Genomic DNA, 26,327 nt, shown 5'->3' on the forward strand with positions numbered 1-26,327 from the left:
AATGATGAACAAGCCCCACTACAGAATAATCCCAAACTATTCAGGCCCTGTCAATTCTGCTTTAACTCAGCTCTGTTGTATTTATCACAACTGGTAGATGATTTATCTCATATGACTCTCAACAGCCATTATACATGTGGATTTATAACTGTGTGTTTCAGTTTTCTTAATCAAATGATGGCCTGAATTTTGCAGTCAGTGGTAGAGCAAGGAGTTCAGAAGAAATCATACTGGACTTGAAACATTAACTCTGGCTCTTTCTCCACAGATGCTGTAAGTCCTGTTGAGTTTCTTCATCATTTTCTGTTTTTGTATTTCAAACCTCCAGCGTCCATGGTATTGCTTTTAGTTGGCAAAGCAATAATACTTACCGCTGACCCTGAATAAAACTGTGCTGAGAGTTCTGTGGCAAGGAAGTTTCCTCTCAATGTGCAACTGTCTGTAGATGGTGTTTGAAGAACTGGCAATGATCTCATTTTAAACGTATCGAATTTTGAATGGCCTCAAGAGGGTTGAGACTAGGTAATCTAAAACATGGAGCAACAGTCTCAGGACAAGGGGACAATCAAGACGAGGAAACATTACTCAATTCAAGGGTTGTGAATGCTTGGAATTCTCAATACTGGAGGGATATGGATGCTCCATTGTTGAATATTTAAAGCTGGGAAATTTGGTTTATCAGGGAATTAAGGAGTGGACAGGAAAGTGGAGTTAATGCAGGCCTAATGGTGTGTAGAATTTACTCCGGCTCCTATTCCCTTTCCTTTTTATTAGATTAGATTAGATTCCCTACAGTGTGGAAACAAGTCCACACCGACCCTCCGAAGCGTAACCCACCCAGACACATTTCCCTCAGACTAATGCACCTAATGCTATGGACAATTTAGCATGGCCAATTCACCTAACCTGCACATCTTTGGACTGTGGGAGGAAACCGGAGCATCCGGAGGAAACCCACGCACACACAGGGAGAATGTACAAACTCCAAACAGACAGTTGCCCGAGGCTGTAATCCCACCTGGGACCCTGGCACTGTGAGGCAGCAGTGCTAATCACTGAGCCACTGTGCCACCCCAAATTATTGTTTAATTCTTTATTGGGAATTCCCAAAGATGAACTGTAATGATGTTACAGAATGTCCAAGCAGCTAATCATATTCAATAATTCTCATAGAACCAGGAAATGAAATGCACTAACAATAAAATCACTTTTTAAACATTTCATAGTGTGCAAGACAAAGACTGGGACATGCACAAGATTTTATTGTAAGAGCTGAAATATCATGAACAAATACTAAAACTTTTAAAACTACTTAAAAACCTACTTTAAAAATCTAGGAACTAATTATTAGGAAAACATTTCGCAACATTTCACAAAGATGAAACTAAATTAAACATTTAGGGTTTAGATCAGTTGCTCAGCAATAGTTATCACTCAGACCATCATTAAAGACCACTTACATGAGGTTTAATAGCTTCTGGGGTTTCTAACAATTATGTGAGAATGTCCTGAGTGGGACATTTGCTAGAGCACTTTGGGAGTTTTTAAACTAGTTTGGTAGGGGGATGGGAATCAGAGCTACAGATGAGAGGAGAAGGTAGTTGTCGAAAGGGCAGAAATGGAATGCAGAAAGTCTGTCAGGAAAGATACACAGTTGATAGGGCAAAGTGATGGGTTAAAGTGTGTCAGTTTCAATGCAAGGAGTGTTAGGAATAAGAGTGATGAACTTAGGGCATGGATCAGAGCTTGGAACTATGATATTGTGGCCATAACGGAGACATGGATTTCACAGGGGCAGGAATGGTTGCTGGATGCTCCAGGGTTTAGATCTTTTACAAAGAACAGTGAGGGTAGTAAAAGAGGAGGGGGAGTCGCATTGTTAATTAAAGAATGCATCACAGCTACAGGAAAGAAGGTTGTTGAGGAGGGTTTGTCTACTGAGTCAGTATGGGCGGAAGTCAGTCACAGGAAAGGTGCAGTCACTTTATTGGGTGTTTTCTCTCGACCTCTTGATAGCAGCAGAGAGATGGAAGAACAGATTGCACAGCAAATCTTGGAAAGGTGCAGATGCAACAGAGTTGTTGTTAAGGGTGACTTCAACTTCCCCAATATTGATTGGAACCTCCTTAGTGCAGATGGTCTAGATGGAGCCAATTTTGTTAGGTGTGTCCAGGAAGGATTCCTGGCTCAATATGTAGATAGGCCAACTAGGGGGAGGAGGCCATATTGGATTTGGTGCTCAGAAACTAGCCAGGCCAGGAGACAGATTGGTGACAATGACCACAACCGCCTCACCTTTACCATTGCCATGGAGAGGGATAGGAACAGACAGTATGGGAAGGTATTTAATTGGGGGAGGGGAAATTATACGCTATAACAGAGGAACTGTGGAGTATAAATTGGGAACAAGTGTTCTATAAGAAATGTGCAACAGAAAGTGGAGGCTGTTTAAGGAGCACTTGTTGCGAGTGTTGGATAACTTTGTACCACTGAGACAGGCAAGAAATGGGAAGGTGAAGGAGCCTTGGATGACAAGAGAAGAGGAGCTTCTTGTCAAGACCAAGAAAGAAGCTTACTTAAGGTTGAGGAAGGAAGGATCTGGCACAGCTTCAGAGGATTATAGAGTAACTAGGAAATAATTCAAAAATGGACTGAGGACAGCTAGGAGGGGGCACGAAAAAGCTTTGATGGGAAGGATCAGGGAAAACCCAAAGGCGTTCTACACTTATGTGAGGAATAAAAGAATGATCAGAGAGAGGATAGGGCTGATCAGGGATAGTAGAGGGAACTTGTGCCTGGAGTCTGAAGAGATGCAGGAGGCTCTAAATGACTTTTTTGCTTTGGTATTCACTAGGGAGAGGGATCTTGTTGATAGTGAGAACACTGTGGACCAAGTTAATAGGTTTGAACAGATTGATATTAAGAAAGTGGATGTGTTGGAAATTGTGGGAAGCATCAAGAAAGGTCTGGACCATATATATCCAAGGTTACTATGGGAAGCAAGGAATGAGATTGCTGCGCCTCTGGCGATGATCTTTGCATCTTCACTCTCCACGGGAGTAGTACTGGATGATTGGAGGGAGTCGAATGTTGTTCCTCTGTTCAAGAAATAGGGAAATCCCTGGGAATTACAGACCAGTCAGTCTTGCATCTTTGGTAAGCAAGGTCCTGGAAAGGATTCTAAGGGATAGGATTTATGACAATTTGGAAAATCATAGTTTGATTAAAGATAGTCAGCATGACTTTGAGAGGGGCAGGTCATGTCTCACAAGCCTTATTCAGGTCTTTCAGGATGTGACAAGACGTTTTGATGAAGGTTGAGCAGTGGATGTGGTGTATATGGATTTCAGCAAGGCATTTGATAAGGTTCCCTATGGTAGGCTCATTCAGAAAGTTAGGAGGTATGGGATACAGGGACATTTGGCTGTCTGGACACAGTATTGTCTGGCTGAAAGAAGACAGTGGGTGGTAGTGGATGTAAAGTATCCTGCCTGGAGGTCAGTGACCAGTGGTGTCCCACAGGGATCTGTTCTCGGGCCTCTACTCTTTGTAGTTTTTACAAATGACTGGGATGAAGAAGTGGAAGGGTGGGTTTGTAAGTTTGCCAATGACACAAAGGTCGGTGGTGTTGTAAATAGTGTCGAGGGCTGTTGCAGGCTACAACCAGACATTGACAGGATACAGAGCTGGCTGAAAAGTGATAGATAGAGTTCAACCTCGATAAATGCGAGGTGATTCATTTTGGAAGGTCGAATTTGAATGCTGAATTTGGGGTTAAAGACAGGATTCTTGGCAGTGTGAAGGAACAGCAGGATCTTGGGGTCCATGTACATAGACCACTCAAAGTTGCCATCCATGTTGATAGGGTTGTTAAGAAGGCGTATGGTGTTCTGGCTTTCATTGACTTTAAGAGCTGTGAGGTTTTGCTGCAGCTCTATAAATCCCTGGTTAGATCACACTTGGAATATTGTGTCCAGTTCTGGGTTGCCTCATTATAAGAAGGATGTAAATGCTTTAGAGAGGGTGCTAAGGAGGTTTACCAGAATTCTGCCTGGATTGGAGGGCTTGTCTTATGAGGGTTGAGTGAGCTTGGGCTTTTCACAGTGGAGAGAGGAAGGAAGAGAGGTGACTTGATAGAGGTGTACAAGGTAATGACAGGCATACGTAGAGTAGATAGCCAGAGGCATTTCCCCAGGGCAGAAATGGCTGTCACAAGGGGGCATAATTTTAAGGTGACTGGAGAAAGGTACAGAGGATATGTCAGAGGAAGGTTCTTTTACGCAGAGAGTGGTGGGTGCGTGGAATGCACTGCCAGTGGTAGTAGTAGAGTCAGAGACAATAGGGACATTGAAGTGACTGCTGGACAAGCACGTGGATAGCAGTAAGTTGAGGAATGTGTAGGTTATGTAGATCTTAGATTAAGACAAATGCTCGGCACAGCATTGTGGGCCAAAGGGCTGTACTGTGCAGTACTGCTCAATGTTCTATGAAAAGGGAAAGTTTACAACAGATGAATTGGTTTTGCTGATTGCTACCTGTGAGGGAGCAATGAACCACAGTTGAAGGAAGGAAGGAAGGTACTGAAGAAGGACAGACATTCCTGCTGCCTGATCTTTTTAAAGAGGTGGCTGCAGAGATTGAGGATGCATGAGACTGCATCGCTTGGAATTCTCTAAATCCTCTAGTAGATTATTGTTATGGATTGGATTGTAATAAATGAAAACTGCTATTTGAGAAAGGATGAAGAAAGCAGGGAGCACCATACAGACCTACAGACCATATAGCCTGACATCAATAGTAAGGAAAATATGACAATATTAGGAATGAGCTAATAGGGCATTTAGAAAGTCATACTCTGTTTTGGCAGAATCAACGTAGACTTGTGAAATGGAATTCCTGTTCTCATCCTTACTCCTGGTTTCAAAGCAGGAACCAAGATTCTCTCATCGTTTGTGCTCCTGGTATTTGTTTCACTGCAGCATAATCTCAAGGGTTAATTTGGGTAGAGTCATTGTCTGTCCATTTTGAAAGCTGCCATATTTTCAGACCATTTTTTTCTTTATAATTTATTTTTGAAACATGAGCAGTATACTAATAGCCATTCCTTACATGCTCTCGAACAGGTGATACCATTCTGAACCACTGCAGTCCTAGTGGTATAAGTACACTCACAAAGGGTGATCAGTCTGATTTAATTCTTATTCAATCCCCCTTTATTAGATGTTTAATACAACTGAATGACCTTTTAGACCACTTGAGATGGTAGTTATGAGCTTATCACATTTCTTTGAGTATGGAGTCACATGTAGGCCAGACCTGGTAAAGGTTGCAGATTTTCTCCACTGAAGGACATTCATTAAACAGATGGGTATTTACCAAATAAATGTAATTTCATGATCACTATTATGAAGATTAGCTCTTTATTCCAGTTTTATTTAGAATAATGCTCAGCCACTGATGTGGAGAATTTCAAATATATCTGGATTAGGGCAGGTCTGGATTACAATGCGAGTTATTTTCAATTGAAAGGAACTATGCGACAGTGACTAAATGATCTTGCTGGACTGGAACAAATTAGTGCTGACAGAAAAAGGAGAAATGGTAACTTAATGTCACATTTACCTTAGAATATTATTACTCTCTAGAAATCTGTTGAATTATCTTATACAATACACTGAAGTTCAAGTTTTGATACAAACTTATCTTACCTTTAGATTCCTGATCAGCCCAAAATTTAATTATTTTTTCCTTAAAACCTCTGTTCTCTTCCCTTAGTTCTTTCTGCCATTGCCGCAGTTCTTGTATTTCTGAATCACAGCGAACCTGTGAGAGCACAATCAGACACATTCAAAAACATGAAAAATTTGTTCAAGTTTTTAAAAAATTTTGGTAACCTGTCTTGTTTGGGCCACTTTGAAAGGAATTGATTTAAACAGTTCTGATGTTTTGTTGCTCTGTTTTCTTCTGCTATTTCAATTTAGAACTCATGCTTCAATAGCATAACTTCAAGCATATTACATGAACAGGAGTTGGGCAACTCCTGAAGCCTCTTTCAGCATTTACAGCAGACTCACAACTTAACTCCACGTAACTCTGAAGAAGAATCAAATCAGACTCGAAATTTTAGTTCAGTTTCTCTTTCTAAAGATGCTTCCAGACTTGCTGAGTTTCTCCAACATATGTGTTTGATTCAGATTTGCAGAAGAAAGTTCTAAACCTATATTGCCTTTTGCATGTGAAGATACTGGCGAACCTCACTCCTGAAAAGTCTGTCTCTAATTTGTGGATTCTTCATAATCATAGATGTTCCAACTAGTTGAACTAGCTTCTCTGTAACTCTCCCATTTGTATAGTCTCTCTTAATCTAGAAGACTGGAGTATAAGGATGCAGTTGCTTTGCTGCAGTTACACAAACCCTGGTTACAGCCCACTCAAAGTACTGTGAGCAGGTCTGGTACCACACCTTAGACAGGATACAGGCCTTGAAGAGTGTACATCGTAGGTTACTAGAATAATAAACTGGAATTAAGGGGTTATGTTATGAGGAAAGCCTGTATAAAAAAGGTCTGTATTCTCTAGAAATCGAAAGGTTAACAACAATCTGAAATCTTAGGATACATAAAGATAACCTATTTCCAATGATTCTAGAATCGGGGGCACAGTCTGAGAATTAGGGCCAAACCATTCAGGAGAGATCTTCGAGTAAAAAATGAGGTCTGCAGATGCTGGAGATCACAGCTGCAAATGTGTTGCTGGTCAAAGCACAGCAGGTTAGGCAGCATCTCAGGAATAGAGAATTCGACGTTTCGAGCATAAGCCCTTCATCAGGATGTTAGGAAGCATTTCCACACACAAAGAGTGGTTGATATTTGGAACACTCTTCTACAAATGACAGTGAATGCAGGATCAGTCGCTAAATTTAAATCTAAAATAAATACATTTTGGTTAAGCAAAGCTATTATAGGATATGGACCAAAGGCAGGTATGTGGCTTTAGGCCACACATCAGCCATGATCTCATTGAGAGATGGAATAGCTGAATGGCCTATTTGTTCCTATGTTCCTGTTTTCCCATGTAGATTGCAGAAGCATTGACCAGTGGGACATGGAGTGTAAAGCATGAAGTTTTTTCTGTTCAGGAATCTTGGTGATCATGTAAGTACACAGATAATTTCCTTCGTGGAAGTCATACTCATTAGTGAGTGATTACAGATGGGGGAAGGGTGGGGAGTCATGTTGGCGGTGATGACACAGAAAAATCCTTTCAAATGAGTGAATTTATTAATGGGGAGGTCTGTGTCTGCACTGGCACATCCAATTTCTGATGCACAAGTGATGCCAATAGCCATTAGAGAGGAATGTCGAGAGGTGGACCCTGTTACAAGGCAGTCCTAACGGAGTGATAAATCACAGACTGATAAACCTAATGAGGTCCTTTGGAGGAAGCATTCTGGAAGGTGTTTGAGATAGTTTGTAGGAGCAATATGTTGAACACCTAACATTATTCTAGATAGAGTATAGTAATATACAATGAGGAAGAGCTAACTTATAATCTTGTTGTAAATTAACCTTTCAGTAATAATGACCATAGTATGACAGAATTTTTCATTAAGTCTGGAAAAGATACAGTTCAACCTGAAATGAAGGTTTTTAATTTTGCTTGCGCCGAGCCTCACTGGAGCACTACAACAGCCTGATCAGACATGTTGGTGGTATGTTGAAGTGGCAGGTAAATGGAAGCTCGGGGTCATTTTTATGGACAGGTTCAATGCAAACTGGAAGAAAAGCACCTCACTTCCTGTTTGGAGGCTCTGCAGTCTTCAGTCCTCAACATCAAGTTCAATAATTTTAAAACCTGAACACCTCCTTCCATGTTCTTTACCCACCTCCACACCCCAGGCCCTGTCATGACATGGGCTGTATTCAGCTCAGTCAACCCATTTTCACCTACTCATGGTCCCCATTGTCAGCTTTTCTCCTTCCCCGGCTTATTTCTATTTGTCTGCCTAATTTTCTTTCTCTCCCTCTGGATTTTGTCTCCATCCATCCACTCAGCCCTTCCTCTATCCCCATCCGCAGTCATCAGCATATACTGTACACTGCCTTTTCCTAACTCCTGTCAGTTCTGAAGAAGGATAACTGGACCCAAATGTTAAATCTGTTTTCTCTCCACAGATGATGTTAAACTTGCTGAATTTCTCCAGCAACTTCTGTTTTCATTTCAGATCTTCAGCATCCACAGTTCTTTGTTTTATTTGAAGATTTGATAGCAGATAGGCAATGGCTACTTTTAAAGAATTAATGATTGTTTTCAAATCTATATATATTCCTTTAATGCAAAAATACCCAACAAACAAAAAAGAGACAGCCAAGGCTAACAAGGGAAATTATAGATAGTATTAGATAAAATGAGGAGGCTTATAAAGTTGCCAAAAACATTAGCTTTCGGAGCACTGCTCCTTCAATCACCTGATGAAGGGGTGTCGCTCTGAAAGCTACTGCTTCCAATTAAACCTGTTGGACTATAACCTGATGTTGTGTAATTTTTAACTTTGTACACCCCAGTCCAACACCGGCATCTCCAAATCATGGCCAAAAACATTGTAGGCCTGAGGATTGGTGAATATTAGGATTCGGAAAAATTTGACCAAGAAATTATAAAGAAAAAAAAGAGAAAGAATGTAAAATAGTAAGAAATATTAAAAAACAGATTGTGGCAACTTCTCTAGGTATGTAAAAAGGACAAGATTAACAAAGACAAATGTAGGTTCAAACAGATCAGAGATAATAGGAAATAGAAAATTGACAGAGAAGTTAAGTAGTACTTTGTGACTATCATCACAGAGGAAAACAAAATCTCCCTGAAATAATTAAGATCCAGGGGTCAAGTGTAATTGTGGAATGAAAGAGATTAGTATTAATAGCATTGCAGCACTGGAGAAATTAATGGGACTGAAAGTGTACAAATACTTAGAATCCATTGATTTTCACAAGTGAGAGTTGAAAGAGAAGGATATAGAGATATTGGATGCTGTGGTAATCACTTTCAAAACCTGATTAATTCTGCAATGATGCAAACACATTGGAAGGTTGCAGAAGTATCCTCATTGTTTAAGAATAGAGGAGGGAGAATCAGGGACCTAAAGACATCAATAGTCGGGAAAAATACAATAATTGGTTATAAAGGACATGATTACTGGATGTTTAGAAAATGCTTGTCTGATTGGATAGTCAACTTGAATGTTTGAAGGAGAAATCATGTTTGACAAATTTAAAAAGAATTTTTGATGATTCCATCTGCATATTTGAGAAGGAGGAACTAGTGGGTGCTGCGTGTTTGGATCTTTAGAAGATTTTTGATAAAGTCCCACTTTTTCAAATTAAATTAAATTGCTTGGGGTTGGGGGTAACATACTATCATAGACTGAGGATTGGTGAACAGACAGAAAGCCGAAAGGAATAATAAATGATCATTTGCAGTTGGCAAGTTGTGACCAGTGAATAATCAAAGAAGAGTGTTTGGGCCCAGTTGTTCACAATATATATCAATAACTTGGATGTGCAAGCCAATTGTAATTTTTCCAAGGTTGCAGATAATATGAAACTTGATGGGAATCAGACCATTGCAGGTGAAATGTAATGTTTGAGTAGTGTCAGCTTATTCACGCTGGTAGGAGGAACAAGGGTGCAGAATACTTCTTAAGTAATAAGGAAATTGTTGATGTCCAAGGTCACCTTGTTCCTAAGTCACTAAAGCAAGTGCAGCAAGCAATTCAAAAGGTAGCCTTTTAAAGGTTAACCTTTTTCTCAGGGAAATTTGAGTAGCAGAGAAATTTGTTTCAACTGAATAGAGCACTGATGTGACCATGCCATGAGTATGTGTGCAGTTCTGGTCCCCTTGTCTACGGAAGGATATACCTGGCCCACAGATGAAGTACTGCAGAGGTTCACCGGACTGATTCCTGGGATGGAAGGATTGTCCTATGAGGTCAGATTGAGGAGACTGTGTTCTAAAAAATTTAGAAGAATGAGATGTGATCTTGTAAAAACTCACAAAATTCTTAAAGATATAAACAGGGCAGATGCACTCAGGATATGTCCCTGGCTGTGAGGTTCAGAACGAGGGGATGCAATCTCAAAATGAAACATAAACCATTAGGATTGAGATGAGGGTGAACTTCACCAGTAGGGTTGTGGACCCAGAGAATTTTCTACCCAGAGGGCTGTGGAAACTCAGTTACTGAATACGTTCAAGACAGATATTAATATATTTCTCATTACTAATGACATCAATAGATATGAGGCAGTGCTAGAATATAGCATTAAAGTAGAAGATCTGCCATGATTTAGAATGGCATTGGAGGCTAGAGGTGCTGAATGTCCTCCTTTTGTTCCTATGTTCTTATGATACTCCCAGGAACACTACCATTAACTCAATGGGAGTATAGCACAAAAACAGACCCTTCAATCCAATTCATCCATGCCAGCCAAATATCCTAATTTAATCTAATCTCATTTGTCAGCACTTGGCCCATAGCCCTCTAACCCCTTCCTATTCATATACCCATCCAGATGCCCTTTAAATGCTGTAATTGTACCAGCCTCCACCACTCCTTCTGGCATCTTGTTCCATCTACTATACGCACTACCCTCTGTGAAAAAGTTGCCCCCGAGGTCCCTTTTATATCTTTCCCCTCTCACCCTAAATCTACGGTGCCACAGTGGTTAGCACTGCTGCCTCACAGCGCTTGAGACCTGGGTTCAATTCCCGACTCAGGCAACTGACTGTGTGGAGTTTGCACGTTCTCCCCGTGTCTGCGTGGGTTTCCTCTGGGTGCTCCGGTTTCCTCCCACAGTCCAAAGATGTGCGGGTCAGGTGAATTGGCCATGCTAAATTGCCCGTAGTGTTAGGTAAGGGGTAAATGTAGGGGTATGGGTGGGTTGCGCTTCGGCGGGTCGTTGTGGACTTGTTGGGCCGAAGCGCCTGTTTCCACACTGTAAGTAATCTAATCTAATCTAGTTCTGGACTACCTTACCCCAGGGAAAATACCTCGTCTATTTATTTTATCCATGCCCCTCACGATTTTACAGATCTCTATCAGGTCACCCTCCAGCCTCCGACGCTCGAGGGAAAACAGCCCCAGCCTGGTCAGCCTCTCCCTATAGCTCAAATCCTCCAACCTTGGCAACAACCTTGTAAATCTTTTCTGAATCCTTTCAACTTACATGACATTCTTTCGATAGGAAGGAGACCAGAACTGCATGCAATATTCTAAAAGTGGGCTAACCAATGTCCTATGTAGCTGAACATGACCCACCAACTCCTCTACTCAATGCTCTGAACAATAAAGGAAAGCATATCAAGCACCTTCTTCACTATTCTGTCTACCTGCGACTCTACTTTCAAGGAATTATGAACCTGCACTCCAAGGTCTCTTTGTTCAGCAACACTCCCCAGGACCTTACCATTAAGTGTATAAGTTCTACTCTGATTTGATTTTTCAAAGTGCAGCATCTCGCATTTATCTGAATTAAACTCCATCTGCCACTTCTCAGCCCATTGTCCCAACTGATCAAGATCCCGTTGTACTTTGAGGTAACCTTATTCGCTGTCTTTCAGCACTATTATGGCAACTCTGTGACTGGTTGAGCAGTTGAGTAGAAGCCTCCAGTTCTCATATAATATTACCAAATGCATCCATTAGCTATTAGTGTTCAAAACAACTGCAGCCTGGTGTATCTAGACACTGAGTTCTCCCTGCCTTCTGACTGAGGATCTCACTAGGTGAAAGTGAGGACTGCAGATGCTGGAGATCAAGCATAAGTCCTTCATCAGGAATTAGCTCATTCCTGCTCCTCAGATGCTGCCTGACCGGCTGTGCTTTTCCAGCACCACATTCTTCAGTTGAGAATCTCAAGCTGTTGCTTAAAATCCTGGTCAATGAGCTGAATAAGTGTATATAGAACATAGAACATTACAGCGCAGTACAGGCCCTTTGACCCTCGATATTGCACTGACCTGTGGAACCAATTTGAAGCCCATCTAACTTATACTATTCTATTCTCGTCCATATGCCTATCCAATGACCATTTAAATACCCTTAAAGTTGACGAGTCTACTACTGTTGCAAGCAGTGCGTTCCACACCCGTACTAATCTCTGAGTAAAGAAACTAACTCTGACATCTGTTGTCTACCTATCACCCCTCAGTTTAAAGCTATGTCCCCTTGTGCTAGCCATCGCTATCCAAGGAAAAAGGCTCTCACTGTCCAACCTGTCTAACCTTCTAGTTATATTATATGTCTTAATTAAGTCACCTCACAGCCTTCTTCTCTCTAACAAAAATAGCCTCAAGTCCCTAGGCCTTTCCTCGTAAGACCTTCCCTCCATACCAGGCAACATCCTAGTAAATCTCCTCTGAACCCTTTCCAAAGTTTCCACATCCTTCCTGTAATGCAATACTCCAAACGTGGCTGCACCAGAGTTTTGTACAGCTGCAGCATGATCTCATGGTTCCAAAACTCAATCTCTCTACCAATAAAAGTTAACAACCCTATCAAACTGGGTGGCAACTTTCAAGGATTATGTACCTGGAAACCGAGATCTCTCTGCTCATCTACACTACCAAGAGTCTTACCATTAGCACAGTACTCTTTATTCCTGTTGCACCTTCCAAAGTGAATCAACTCACACTTTTCAGCATTAAACTCCATTTGCCCCCTCTCAGCCCAGCTTTACAGATTATCTATGTCCCTCTGTAACCTACAATATCCTTCATCACTATCCACAACTCCACAGACCTTAGTTTCATCCACAAATTTACTAACCCATCCTTCTCTGCCCTCATCTAGGTCATTTATAAAAATGACAAACAACAGTGGGCCAACAGTTCCCGTGGTACCCCATTAATAGGAGAAAGTGAGGACGGCAGATGCTGGAGATCAGAGCTGAAAATGTGTTGCTGGAAAAGCGTAGCAGGTCAGGCAGCATCCAAGGAGCAGGAGAATCGACGTTTTGGGCATGAGCCATTCTTCAGGAACTTCCTGAAGAATGGCTCATGCCCAAAACGTCGATTCTCCTGCTCCTTGGATGCTGCCTGACCTGCTGCACCTTTGGACTCCATTAATAACTGAACTCCAGGATGAACATTTCGCATCAACCACGCCCTCTGTCTTCTTTCAGCTCGCCAATTCTGATCCAAACCGCTAAATCATCCTCAATCCTATGTTTCCGTATTCTGTGCAATAGCCTACCGTGGGAACCGTATCAAATGCTTTACTGAATCCACCTACACCGTATTAACCACTTTCTCCTTATCCACCTGTATGGTCACCTTCTCAAAGAACTCAATAAGGTTTGTGAAACACTACCTCCCCTTCACAAAACTGTGTTGACTATCCCTAATTAACTTATTCCTTTCTAAATGATTATAAATCCTCTTTCTCATAACCATTCCTAACCCTTTACCCATAACTGAGGTACGGCTCACTAGTCTGGTGACACAGTGGTTAGCACTACTGCCTCACAGTGCCGGAGACCCAGGTTCAATTCCTGCCGCAGGTAACTGTGTGTGAAGTTTGCACATTCTTCCCGTGTCTGTGTGGGTTTCCTCCGGGTGCTCCGGTTTCCTCCCACAGTCCAAAAATGTGCAGGTTGGGTGAATTGGCCATGCTAAATTTCCCGTAGCATTAGATGAAGGAGTAAATGTAGGGGAATGGGTCTGGGTGGGTTGCTCTTCGGAGGGTCGGTGTGGACTTGTTGGGCCGAAGGGCCTGTTTCCACACTGTAAGTAATCTAATCTAATCTATAATCACCACGGTTGTCTCTACTCCCCTTCTTGAACAAAGGAACAACATTTGCTATACTCCAGTCTTCTAGCACTATTCCTGTACTCAAGGTTTGTGCGAAGATTTGTAGCTCGGGTGCTCATTGTTGTGGTTCTGTTTGCCGAGCTGGAAGTTTTTGTTGCAAACGTTTCATCAAAAACACGGAAATAGAAAAAACACACCGGATCATCAACACCACACTCACAGGAATCCGATTCACAAGAGAAGTAGAAAAGGATAGCCAACTCCCATTCCTAGACGTGATAGTACAGAGAACACCGAACGGAGAATTCACCACAAGGGTACACAGGAAAACAACACACACAGACCAAGTCCTAAACCATGAAAGTAACCACCCCAATACACACAAACGAAGCTGCATCAGGACACTATTCAAAAGAGCCACAACGCACTGCAGTACACCAGAACTGCAAAAAGAGGAAGAGGAACACCTATACAAGGTATTCGCCAAAAACGGATACCCGCGCAACTTTATCAACAGATGCCTAAGAGATAGACCACGGTACGAGGACATGCCACAACCAAAAGGACTAGCCACACTACCATACATCAGGAGCGTTTCAGAACTGACAGCCAGACTACTGCGATCCTTAGGACTCATAACGGCACACAAACCAACAGCCACGCTCAGACAACAACTTACTAGAACAAAGGAGCCAATACCCAACATGAGCAAAACTAATGTAGTTTACAAAATACCATGCAAGGACTGCACAAAACACTATATAGGACAAACAGGAAGACAGCTAACAATCTGCATACATGAAATCAACTAGCCACGAAACGGCACGACCAGCTATCCCTAGTAGCCACACACTCAGACAACAAGCAACATGAATTCGACTGGGAAAACACTACTATCATAGGGCAAGCCAGACAGAGAACAGCCAGGGAATTCCTAGAGGCATGGCATTCATCCACAAACTCCATCAACAAACACATCGAGCTGGACCCAATATACCAACCACTACAGCGGACAGCTGAAACTGACACCCGGAAGCGGCAAGGACAGACCACTATAAATACCGGAAGAAACATCAAAGAAGCGCTTCGCAGGAGGCTCCAGAGCACTGATGATGTCTCCTAGCCAGGGGACGAAACGTTTGCAACAAAAACTTCCAGCTCGGCGAACAGAACCACAACAACTATTCCTGTACACAGTGATGACATAAAGATCAAAGCAAAAGGCTCTGCTATCTCCTCCTTGGCTCCCCAGAGAATCTAGGATAAATCCCATCCAGCCCAGGTTACTTATCTATTTTTACATTTTCCAGAATTGCTAACACCTCAATCCCATCTAGTCTAGTAGCCTGTATCTCAGAATTCTCCTTGATTACATTGTCTTTTTCTTGTGTGAATGCTGACAAAAAATATTCATTTAGCGCTTCCCTTAACTCCTCTGATTCCACACACAACTTCCCGCTACTATGCTTGATTGGCCCTAATCTTACTCTAGTCATTCTTTTATTCCTGATATATTTGAAAGCCTTAGGGTTTTCCTTGATCCTACCTGCCAATGACTTCTCCTGTCCCCTCCTGACTCTTCTTAGCCCTCTCTTTGGATCTTTTCTGGCTAACTTATAACTCTCAAGCCCTTTAACTAAGCCATCACATCTCATCCTAACATAAGCCACCTTCTTCCTCTTGACAAGAGATTCAACTTCCTTAGTAAACCACGGCTCTCGCGCTGGACAACTACCTCTCTGCCTGACCAGTACATGCTTATCAAGGACTCACAAAAGTTGTTCCTTTCAATTGTCCCCATCCCCTGCAATTTCCTTCCCCATCCCGTGCATCCTAAGTCTTGCCTAATTGCATTGTAATTGCCTTTCCCTCAGCTATAACTTTTGCCCTGCGTTATATGCCTATCCCTTTCCATCACTAAAGTAAACATAATCGAATTGTGGTCACGATCACCAAAGTGCTCACCTACCTCCAATTCTAACATGTGACTGGGTTCATTACCCAGTACCAAATCTAATGTGGCCTCGCCCCCTGTTGGCCTGTCTACACACTGTGTCAGTAAAACCTCTTGCATGCATTGGACAAAAACTGACCCATCTAAAGTACTTGAGCTATAGTATTCCCAGTCAATATTTGGAAAGTTAAAGCCCCCATAACAACTACCCTGTCACTCTTGCTCCTATTGAGTATCGTCGTTGCTATCCTTTCCTCGACATCTCTGGAACTATTTGGAGACCTATAGAAAACTCCCAACAGTGTAACCTCTCCTTTCCTGTTTCCAATCTCAGCCCATACTACCTCAGTAGATAAGTCCTCAAATGGCCTTTCTGCAGCCGTAATACGATCCTTGACTAACAGTGCCATACCATCCCCTCTTTTACCATTTTCTCTATTCTTACTGAAACATCTAATCCCAGAAGCTGCAATAACTATTCCTGTCCCTGCTCTACCCATGTCTCTGAAATGGCCACAACATCAAAATCCCAGGTATCAACCCACGCTGCAAGTTCACCCACCTTATTCCAGATGTTCCTGGCGTTGAAGTACACACATTTCAAACCAACATCCTGATTGCCGGTGCCTTCTTGTGATCTTGAAAGCTTAGTTCTGACTTCACTCCTGTCAACCTCCCGTATACTCAGACTACAGTTTTGGTTCCCATCCCAATGTACATTAGAGACTGCACCCTCACCCACTCTTCCTTTTAAATTTGCACTGAGAGGCAGCAATGCCATCAAAGGCCACAAATTTCAATGTGCAACCACACCTGAACTCGTCCTCACAGACAACTGGAACTCTTGCTCACAACACATATCCTGGCTATTTCAGGACCTTCACAATAACCTGCTGGCTCTGTCTGTTCAGATGCAAATTTTCAAGCTGTTTAGTCACCCTCTGCATGATTCTGCACTTGTAGCAATTTTCCAAAAACAAATGTTAGACTAACTGTTCTTTCATTCTTTAGTTTCCTTCTCTCACCTTCATTGAGCATATTGGAGGCTGAGGGGTGACCTTACAGAAGTTTATAAAATCATGAGGCAAATGCATAGGGTGAATAGCCAAGGTCTTCTTCCCAGGGTAGGGGAGTCCAAAACTAGAGGGCATAGGTTTAAGGAGAGAGGGGTAAGATTTAAAAAGACCTGAGGGGTAACTTTCTCACAATGAGCTGTCCAGAGGAAGTGGGTTCAATTGTAACATTTAAAAGTCATCTGAATGGATACATAAATAGGAAAGATTTAGAGGAATATGGGCCAAATACTGGCAATTGGGACTAGGTCAGATTGGGATATCTAGTTGATGTGGAAGAATTGGACTGGCTTGTCTGTTTCTGTGCAGTGTGACTCTATGATGTTCAATTTTCCAATCTAAATGAACAATTCCCATTCTGTGGAAGATTATAGTTCAAGAATTCACACTGATGTTAACTATTTCGTTCAAATCACTGGGAAGGAAACTATCTGATCCTGGTGACTTGCCACCTTTTATAGCCATAATTTTCCTCAGTACCTTTTTTTGTTATTACGTGACAGAATCCCAGATATCATGGAATGTTGGACTGTATGGTGGTGATGGACGAGACGAAACACATTGAACAATATATTGTAATAATAGACAAATGTTCTGGCAGTCAGTTAGCTTAATTGACTGTACAGCTAGTTTGTGATGCAGAGTATTGCAAAGAGTGTGGGTTCAATTCCCACACCAGCTTAAGTTACTGCCAAGGCCCTTCCTTTCAATCTCTCCGCTCATCCGAGGTGTGGTAATCCTCAGGTTAAACCACTCCTGTGCATCGCTCTCTGAGAGAGCAGCTCTATGTCCTCTGGGACTATGCAACTTTACCTAAATAGTTTTCCAAATATAATGTTCACCAAAAGCTTTTAAAGGTTATAAAAACTAAAAATAAGGTTAGAGGAATGTTGGGCTTTTTTCTCAAGAGGGCGAGAATAAAAAGGGGTGCAAGCTTTAGTCCAATTACATAGAACTCTAGTTAAGCTCATAAAGCTGTGTTCAGTTCTGAACAGCACACCCAGAAACATGATATTGGCTTTGAATAGAGGACAGCACAGGGTCAAAAGAATGAGATAATAATTAAAACGATTAAAATAAAAGAATAGATTAGGTAAGCTAGACTTGCACTCCCTTAAATAAAGGTTAAGTATCAATCTAAATGAGGTGTTGAAGCTATGGTAGATAACTGTAAACTAATTCCTCTGTATTATAGCAAAGTATATCGGGATAATTTCAGCAAGCACTTCTTAATTGAAAAGGTAGTCAAATTGTTTGGCATTACAAAATGCGAGCATTGCTAAAAACTACACAGTTTGTTGGAGCTTTTTGCCTTGCCCTCAGCAGGACAAGTCAACAGGAAAGCCAATATTCATACTGCACGAGAGGAGAGTGCTGAATGATTAGCAAGTGAACTCTGATTGGAATGAAAATCAGACTCAACCTGCCTGGTATAAAACTTAAACAAAGTTTGGTGTTAACTATCAATCAGAATTAATGGGTACATTCTCTATACCAATTACAACTCACTGCCAAACCCCAATCACTGCGATCCTCTCATGCAGTGTAAGCTTTGTTTTTACCCTTGAAGCGGTATTCTTATAAAATGTCCTGATGACAGCCAGATAAACACTTGGGCAAAATATGTCATTTTCAACAATCCTGAAGAATGGTTCAGGACTCTCTGCCCATTAAGCCATTGAAGTGATATTAGTTGAACGATCCAAAACTGAGGTTAATAAGTATTTTGTCCAATAAAGGCATAAGTAGTTACAGAACTAAGGCACGTGGATGGACTTAGGAAATAGGCCAGCTTGTGGTTCCGCAGGTCAGCGCAACATCGAGGGCAAAAGAGTCTGTTCTACACTGTAATGTTCTATGTTCTAGCTTTGACCGAATCTAAACTCAAGGGGCTGAATGTCTCACTCAAGGCGCCTACTCCTGTTTCTGTGCTATTATATTCCCAGTGTGAAAAATTAACTCTGTTGAACATTTAGACTTCTGGTGTAAGAAAAAGATCAACTACCCAAATAATGGCCTAATACTGCAGTAGACAAAAATCAATACTGTTGTCCTGAACCAATCATCTAGTATTCAACCCTTGATCTAATGTGCAAAATTATTTTCAATTACAAAACATGAGGCATTACAATTGTCTGGTGTTCTATGTGAACTCTTTCACAGACTGGCAAAATAATCATGAGGTGTTGAACAGAGAGCAGAGCTTGAGTGCTTCCTCTGAGGAGGGAAATATCATAATTAATCACCCTGGGTCACTTACACATAAACTAGGCCTAAGAATACCCGAGCATCTTCAACTTTTCATGACACTTCCCTTTTCTGAGGATAGCTGGCAAACTGAAGCACAGTAACATTTTGCATAAAATCCCATACAAAGGAAATAAAACTATCTGTGTCAGTTTTCCATTCCTTAGGGACAGTGTGATATGGTAATTTTCCAGGCATGGGACCAAGTATGTGAGAATGTTGCTAGAACATAGATCTTGCAGATCTCTGCCCATGCTTCCATAGACATTTCTGGATCCCTTGAAGTAAGGAAAACTACCCAAATGTTTATTTTTTAACAAAATGTGAATGCTGTACAGCAAATTTTAATGTAAAATAGTTCATGATTTTTAAAACCTTATATTATAAATCCAACCTCTGGCAATTCAAACAGGATAAATCATAAAGACCCTCAGGTGAAGTTCAAATAGAAACCTCAATGGAGAAAGGACATTCAGTACATGACAATTAATCAAAGTCACAGTCCAGTTATGTAATATTCTGAATGGGGAGACTGCCAGCCTTAGGATTGCTTCAAGTTTCCCCAGAGACACAGCCTTGCATTCGGTGTCATACGATTATTCTCTACAGAGCTGAAAATGTGTTGCTGGAAAAGCGCAGCAGGTCAGGCAGCATCCAAGAACCGTCGATTTTCCTGCTCCTTGGATGCTGCTTGACCTGCTGTGCTTTTCCAGCAACACATTTTCAGCTCTGATCTCCAGCATCTGCAGTCCTCACTTTCTCCTATTATTCTCTACATCACATGATTTTCATTCTAAGCTTCTAATGTTTAACTCCTTACATTCCATGACATCTGTATTGCTCAATTTAGTTGTAAAATGCCTAATTACTCTGAGTACATTTCATTTATAATTTCAGCATGTCACATCTCATTTTCTCTATTTTTGTGACAGTCAAGAAGGCAAAGCAACAACTCTTCCTCAGATAACTCATGAAATTTGGCATGTCCATAAGGATGCTCACCAACTTTCACAGGTGCACCACTGAAAGCATATTGTCCACGTGCACAACAACCTGGTATGATAACTGCTCTGCTCAGTAAAAAAAGTACAGAAAGTTGTGTGTGTGCACAGTCCAGACCATTACAGAAGCCAGCTTTCCATCCATGGACTCCATTTACATGGCTTGCTGCCATGGAAAGACTGCCAACACTATCAAAGATCCATCGCACCCCGGTAATGATAGAACATAAAACATTACAGTACAGTCCAGGCCCTTCGGCGCTCAATGTTGCACCGACCTGTGGAACCAATCTGAAACCCATTTATCCTACACTATTCCATTTTCATCCATATGTCTATCCAATGACTATTTAAATGCCCTTAAAGTTGGTGTTGCAGGCAATGCATTCCACTCCCCTACTACTATCTGAATAAAGAAACTACCTCTGATTTCTATCCTATACCTACCTCCCCTCAGTTTAAAGCTATGTCCCCTCGTGCTAGCTATCACCATCTGAAGAAAAAGGCTCTCGCGATCCACCCTATCCAACCCTCTGATTATCTGATATGTCTCAATTAAGTCACCTCACAACCTTCTTCTCTCAAATGAAAATAGCCTCAAGTCCTTCAGCCTTTCCTCGTAAGACCTTCCCTCCATACCAGGCAATATCCTAGTAAATCTCCTCTGAACCCTCTCCAAAGCTTCGACATCCTTCCTATAATATGGTAACCAGAACTGTACGCAATACTCCAAGTGCGGCTGCACCAGAGTTTTGTACAGCTGTAGCATGACATCATGGATTCAAAACTCAATCCCTCTACCAATAAAAGCTAACACACCGTATGCCTTCTTAACAATCCTATCAACCTGGGTGACTACTTTCAGGGATCTATGTACATGGACATCAAGATCTCTCTGCTCATCTACACTAGCAAGAATCTTACCATTAACCCAGTGTTCTTTATTCCCATTGCTCCTTCCAAAGTGAACTGCCTCACACTTTTCCACACTAAACTCCATTTGCCACCTCCCAGCCCAGCTCTGCAGCTTATCTATGTCCCTCTGTAACCTGCAACATTCTTCAGCACTATCCACAACTCCACCAACCTTAGTGTCTTATGCAAATTCACTAACCCATCCTTCTATGCTCTCATCCAGGTCATTTATAAAAATGACAAACAGCAGTGGACCCAAAACAGATCCTTGCGGCACACTACTAATAACTTAGCTCCAGGATGAATATTTCCCATCAACTACCATCAGCTAGCCAAATTCTGATCCAAACACTAAACTACCCGTAATCCCAAGCCTCCGTATTTTGTGCAATAACCTACTGTTGGGGCCCTCATCAAACGCCTTACTGAAATTCATATACACCACATCAACCGCTTTACTCTCATCCACCTGTTTGGTCACCTTCTCGAAGAACTCAATAAGGTAGTGAGGCACGACCTACCCTTCCCAAAACTGTGTTGACTATCCCTGATCAACTTAATTTTTTAAATTATAAATTTGATTATAAATTCTATCTCTTATAACATTTTCCAACATTTTACCCACAACTGATGTAAGGCTTACTGGTCTATAATTACCAGGGTTGTCTCCCCTTCTTGAACAATGATCTCCTAAAACACCTTCTGTCCTGCAGAAGATACTGAAGCCTGAACACACGCACCAGCAGGTTCAGGAACAGCTTCTCCCTGGCCATTACTAGACTGATGAATGGATTCTTTAGCTTCTAATAATGCTGATCTTGCTAAAGTTGATCTTATCTGGCGCACGTCCTGTGCAGTGTTACCCGTATGCCTCTGTCTAAGCTTTTTTGATCTTACATCCTTGCTAACTGTGATCTGCCTGTACTGCTCGTACACAAAGCTTTCCCTTTGGTACTTCGGTACACATGACAATAAATTAATCAATCAATCACTTTTCCTGATACATATATTAATAGGAGTTACTAACATTTCTTTCCTAGTATGATAATTAATTGTATTTATGTATTCCATTTAAAAATTAGTATGTTTTCCATAGATTGTTATTCCGGGAACAGTTTCATAGTTTGTCAGCTTAGGCTATACCTTGATGGGTGCTATTCATCATCAAACATGGCTGACTAGGGGTCTCTCCTGATCCTTCTGCCTGTTATTGTTGCATCGGAAGGGTTTGCAGGTTAGACACATTATGAACACAATGATGACCATCAAGGCCATGGAGTGCAACCCAAACTCACAGTTTTGGGCTGAGAGGAAGGAGCACTACCCACTGTATCACATGACCATGCTACAGAACAATGTTACTATTATGTTAGCATCCACGGTGAGAAAGCAAGCTAACATTTTGAGTCTAGCTGACTCTTCATCTGAGCTGATGACTCAAAATGTTAGCTTGCTTTCTGTCCATGGATGCTGCCTGATCCGCTGCGATCTCCAGCACTTTTCATTTTCAATAGACAATAGACAATAGGTGCAGGAGTAGGCCATTCAGCCCTTCGAGCCTGCACCGCCATTCAATATGATCAAGGCTGATCATTCCTAATTAGTATCCGCTTCCTGCCTTATCTCCATAACCCTTGATTCCACTATCTTTGAGAGCTCTATCCAACTCTTTCTTAAATGAATCCAAAGACTGGGCCTCCACTGCCCTCTGGGGCAGAGCATTCCACACAGCCACCACTCTCTGGGTGAAGAAGTTTCTCCTCATCTCTGTCCTAAATGGTCTATCCCGTATTTTTAAGCTGTGTCCTCTGGTTCGGCACTCACCAATCAGCGGAAACATGTTTCCTGCTGCCAGAGTGTCCAATCCTTTCATAATCTTATATGTCTCAATCAGATCCCCTCTCAGTCTTCTAAACTCAAGGGTATACAAGCCCAGTCGCTTCAGTCTTTCAGTGTAAGGTAATCCCACCATTCCAGGAATTGACCTCGTGAACCTACGCTGCACTCCCTCAATAGCCTGAATGTCTTTCCTCAAATTTGGAGACCAGAACTGCACACAGTACTCCAGGTGTGGTCTCACCAGGGCCCTGTACAGCTGCAGAAGCACCTCTTTGCTTCTATACTCAATCCCTCTTGTTATGAAGGCCAGCATGCTATTAGCCTTCTTCACTACCTGCTGTACCTGCATGCTTGCCTTCATTGACTGGTGTACAAGAACACCCAAATCTCTCTGTACTGCCCCTTTACCTTAATTAATTCCATTGAAGTAGTAATCTGCCTTCCTGTTCTTGCCACCAAAGTGGATAACCATACATTTATCCACATTAAACTGTATCTGCCATGCATCTGCCCACTCACCTAGCTTGCCCAGGTCACTCTGTAATCTCCTAACATCCTCATCACATTTCACCCTGCCACTCAGCTTTGTATCATCAGCAAATTTGCTAATGTTATTGATGATACCATCTTCTATATCATTAACATATATTGTAAAAAGCTGCGGTCCCAGCACGGATCCCTGCGGTACCCCACTGGTCACTGCCTGCCATTCCGAAATGGAGCCGTTTATCACTACCCTTTGTTTCCTATCAGCCAACCAATTTTCAATCCAATCTAGTACTTTGCCCCCAATACCATGCGCCCTAAGTTTACTCACTAACCTCCTGTGTGGGACTTTATCAAAAGCTTTCTGAAAGTCCAGGTACACTACATCTACTGAATCTCCCTCGTCCATCTTCAGAGTTACATCCTCAAAAAATTCAAGAAGATTAGTCAAGCATGATTTCCCCTTCATAAATCCATGCTGACTCTGTCCTATCCTGTTACTACTATCCAGATGTGCCGTAATTTCATCCTTTATAATAGACTCCAACATCTTTCCCACCACTGAGATCTGACTAACTGGTCTATAATTTCCTGCTTTCTCTCTCCCACCTTTCTTAAAAAGTGGTATAACATTAGCCACCCTCCAATCCTCAGGAACCGACCCTGAATCTATCGAACTTTGGAAAATAGTCACCAACGCATCCACGATTTCCCGAGCCATCTCCTTCAGTACCCTGGGATGTAGACCATCAGGCCCTGGAGACTTACCAACCTTCAGACCTAACAGTCTCTCCAACACCAAATCCTGGCAAATATAGATTCCCTTAAGTTCAGGTCCTTCAGCCACTGTTACCTCAGGGAGATTGCTTGGGTCTTCCCCAGTGAATACAGATCTGAAGTACGCATTTAATTCTTCCGTCATTTCTTTGTTCCCCGTAATATATTCCCCTGTTTCTGTCTTCAAGGGCCCAATTTTAGTCCTAACTATTTTTTTGCCTTGCACATACTTAAAAAAGCTTTTACTATCCTCCTTTATATTATTGGCCAGTTTACCTTCGTACCTCATTTTTTTCTCTGCGTATTTCCTTCTTAGTAATCCTCTGTTGTTCTTTAAAAGCTTCCCAGTCCTCTGTTTTCCCACTTATCTTTGCTGTTATACTTTTTCTCTTTTAACTTTATATGTTTCTTAACTTCCCTCGTCAGCCACGGCCGCCCATGCCTCCTCCTGGGATCTTTCTTCCTTTTAGGAATGAACTGATCCTGCAACTTCTGCATTATACACAAAAATATCTGCCACTGTTCCTCCACGGTCATCCCTGCTAAGGTATTGCACCATTAAACTTTGGCCAGCTCCTCCCTCATAGCTCCATAGTTCCCTTTATTCAACAGAAGTACTGTCACTTCCATCTGTACCCTCTCCCTCTCAAATTGCAGATTGAAGCTTAATGTATTATGGTCACTACTTCCCAATGGCTCCTTCACTTCGAGGTCACTGACCAATTCTGGTTTGTTACACAATACTAGATCCACAATTCAGATTCGAGCATCTGCAATAATTTGCTCTTACGATTATTTAGTTCTTTTTTGCAATTAGTGGTTATGTATATTTGAATTTCCCCAGTAAAATAATTTTATTTCATAGTTTGAACTGTATTCATATAATTTCTCTTGACTACCTTCAACAAAATGACTATAGTTGCAGAAAAGTCAAGAAATAACCAATAATAGCAGTGAAAATAACTCAATAAAACAAGCAATGACCATCTAAAATTGATGTGGAGGAGTCGGTATTGGACTGAGGTGGATAAAGTTAAAAATCTTAGATGGCGGTGACCCAGTAGGACTGCCCTGCTGAGCTCTGCACCAAAACCCAGACAAAGTGGTGCACTCACCCTCCCTTTAATACCCAATGTGGTAGAAATAGTTACGTTTTGATCCCTAGAATTGTTCAGTGTTAGTTTAGAACAGTTTGGAAAATGACCAAAGGGAAGGGGCTGCGAGGATCGCAGTAAGCAGGCCACGCCCCCCTGCAACAACTGACACGCTATTGGCCGCAGTGTCGGCCTCCATGATCGCTCTAGGGGACTTATCTATGGAGCAGAGCCTGATGTCAGAGTTTGTGAAACTCTGAGAGAAGAGTGATTTGTTGATGGAGGAAACCTAGACAGGCTTGAACCGGTCATGCTGCAGAAGCATGACCAGAAGATCCAGTGTCTCGGGTAGCACATCGGGGAGGTGGAGCAACGGACCGCAACCTCCAAAACCACAACAGAAACCTCGGCGGGTCTGGTCCAGGCTCTGGAACAGCAGGTATGGGCCCTAGTAGAGCAGGTCAATGATCTCGAACAGCGAGGCTGTCGGAAGTATATCCGCCTGGTCGGGCTGCTGGAGCGGGAGGAGAAAGGCCAGCTCGTCAGCTACTTGGAGCAATGGCTCCCGCAGTTTTTGAAGCTGGAAGTTGGGTTGGGCCGGATGCGAGTCAAGCGGGCCCACCAGGTCGCAGTACGCAGGCCCAGATCGGACCAGCGCCCCCACTCGGTCCTAGTGCGACTCCAGCATTACAGAGATAAGCAAATGACGCTGGAAGCCTCTAGAGCACTGGGGAAGGATCCACAGGCACTGATAGACAAAGGATGACAAATTATGCTTTTCCAAGACTCTTCTGCAATTGTGATTATAAGAGGAAGGCCAATGATGAGGTAAAAAGACGGCTGAGGGACTTGAAGACCCAGGAGAAAGTGAGGACTGCAGATGCTGGAGATCAGAGCTGAAAAATGTGTTGCTGGAAAAGCGCAGCAGGTCAGCACTTGAATATTTAGTATTCCATAAGATATCTGGCAATATTATGTTTCAGCCATGGAGGGTCCATGTTCATTTTGACTCGCCGGAAAAGGCAAGGGACTTCTTGGATGCTTTAAAATAGATTAACTGGCTTGAATTATATGGACGATAATGTTTATTTTGTTTTTATCTGTAATTTACTTCGTTTACCTGGTTATCGG

At 42.1% G+C, this 26,327-nt stretch overlaps 1 protein-coding gene across 1 annotated transcript in view; it reads right to left on the bottom strand.

The window, feature by feature from the left end:
• Positions 1–26,327, bottom strand: part of iqck (IQ motif containing K) — a 118,859-nt gene that overhangs the window by 16,823 nt on the left and 75,709 nt on the right. Inside the window, exon 8 of the mRNA XM_060840089.1 lies at positions 5,709–5,823. Coding sequence (XP_060696072.1) covers positions 5,709–5,823 — 115 coding nt within the window. The remainder of the gene's footprint in view (positions 1–5,708; positions 5,824–26,327) is intronic.

The sequence above is a fragment of the Hemiscyllium ocellatum genome, chromosome 20, assembly GCF_020745735.1.
Source record: "Hemiscyllium ocellatum isolate sHemOce1 chromosome 20, sHemOce1.pat.X.cur, whole genome shotgun sequence".
Lineage (NCBI taxonomy): Eukaryota > Metazoa > Chordata > Chondrichthyes > Orectolobiformes > Hemiscylliidae > Hemiscyllium > Hemiscyllium ocellatum.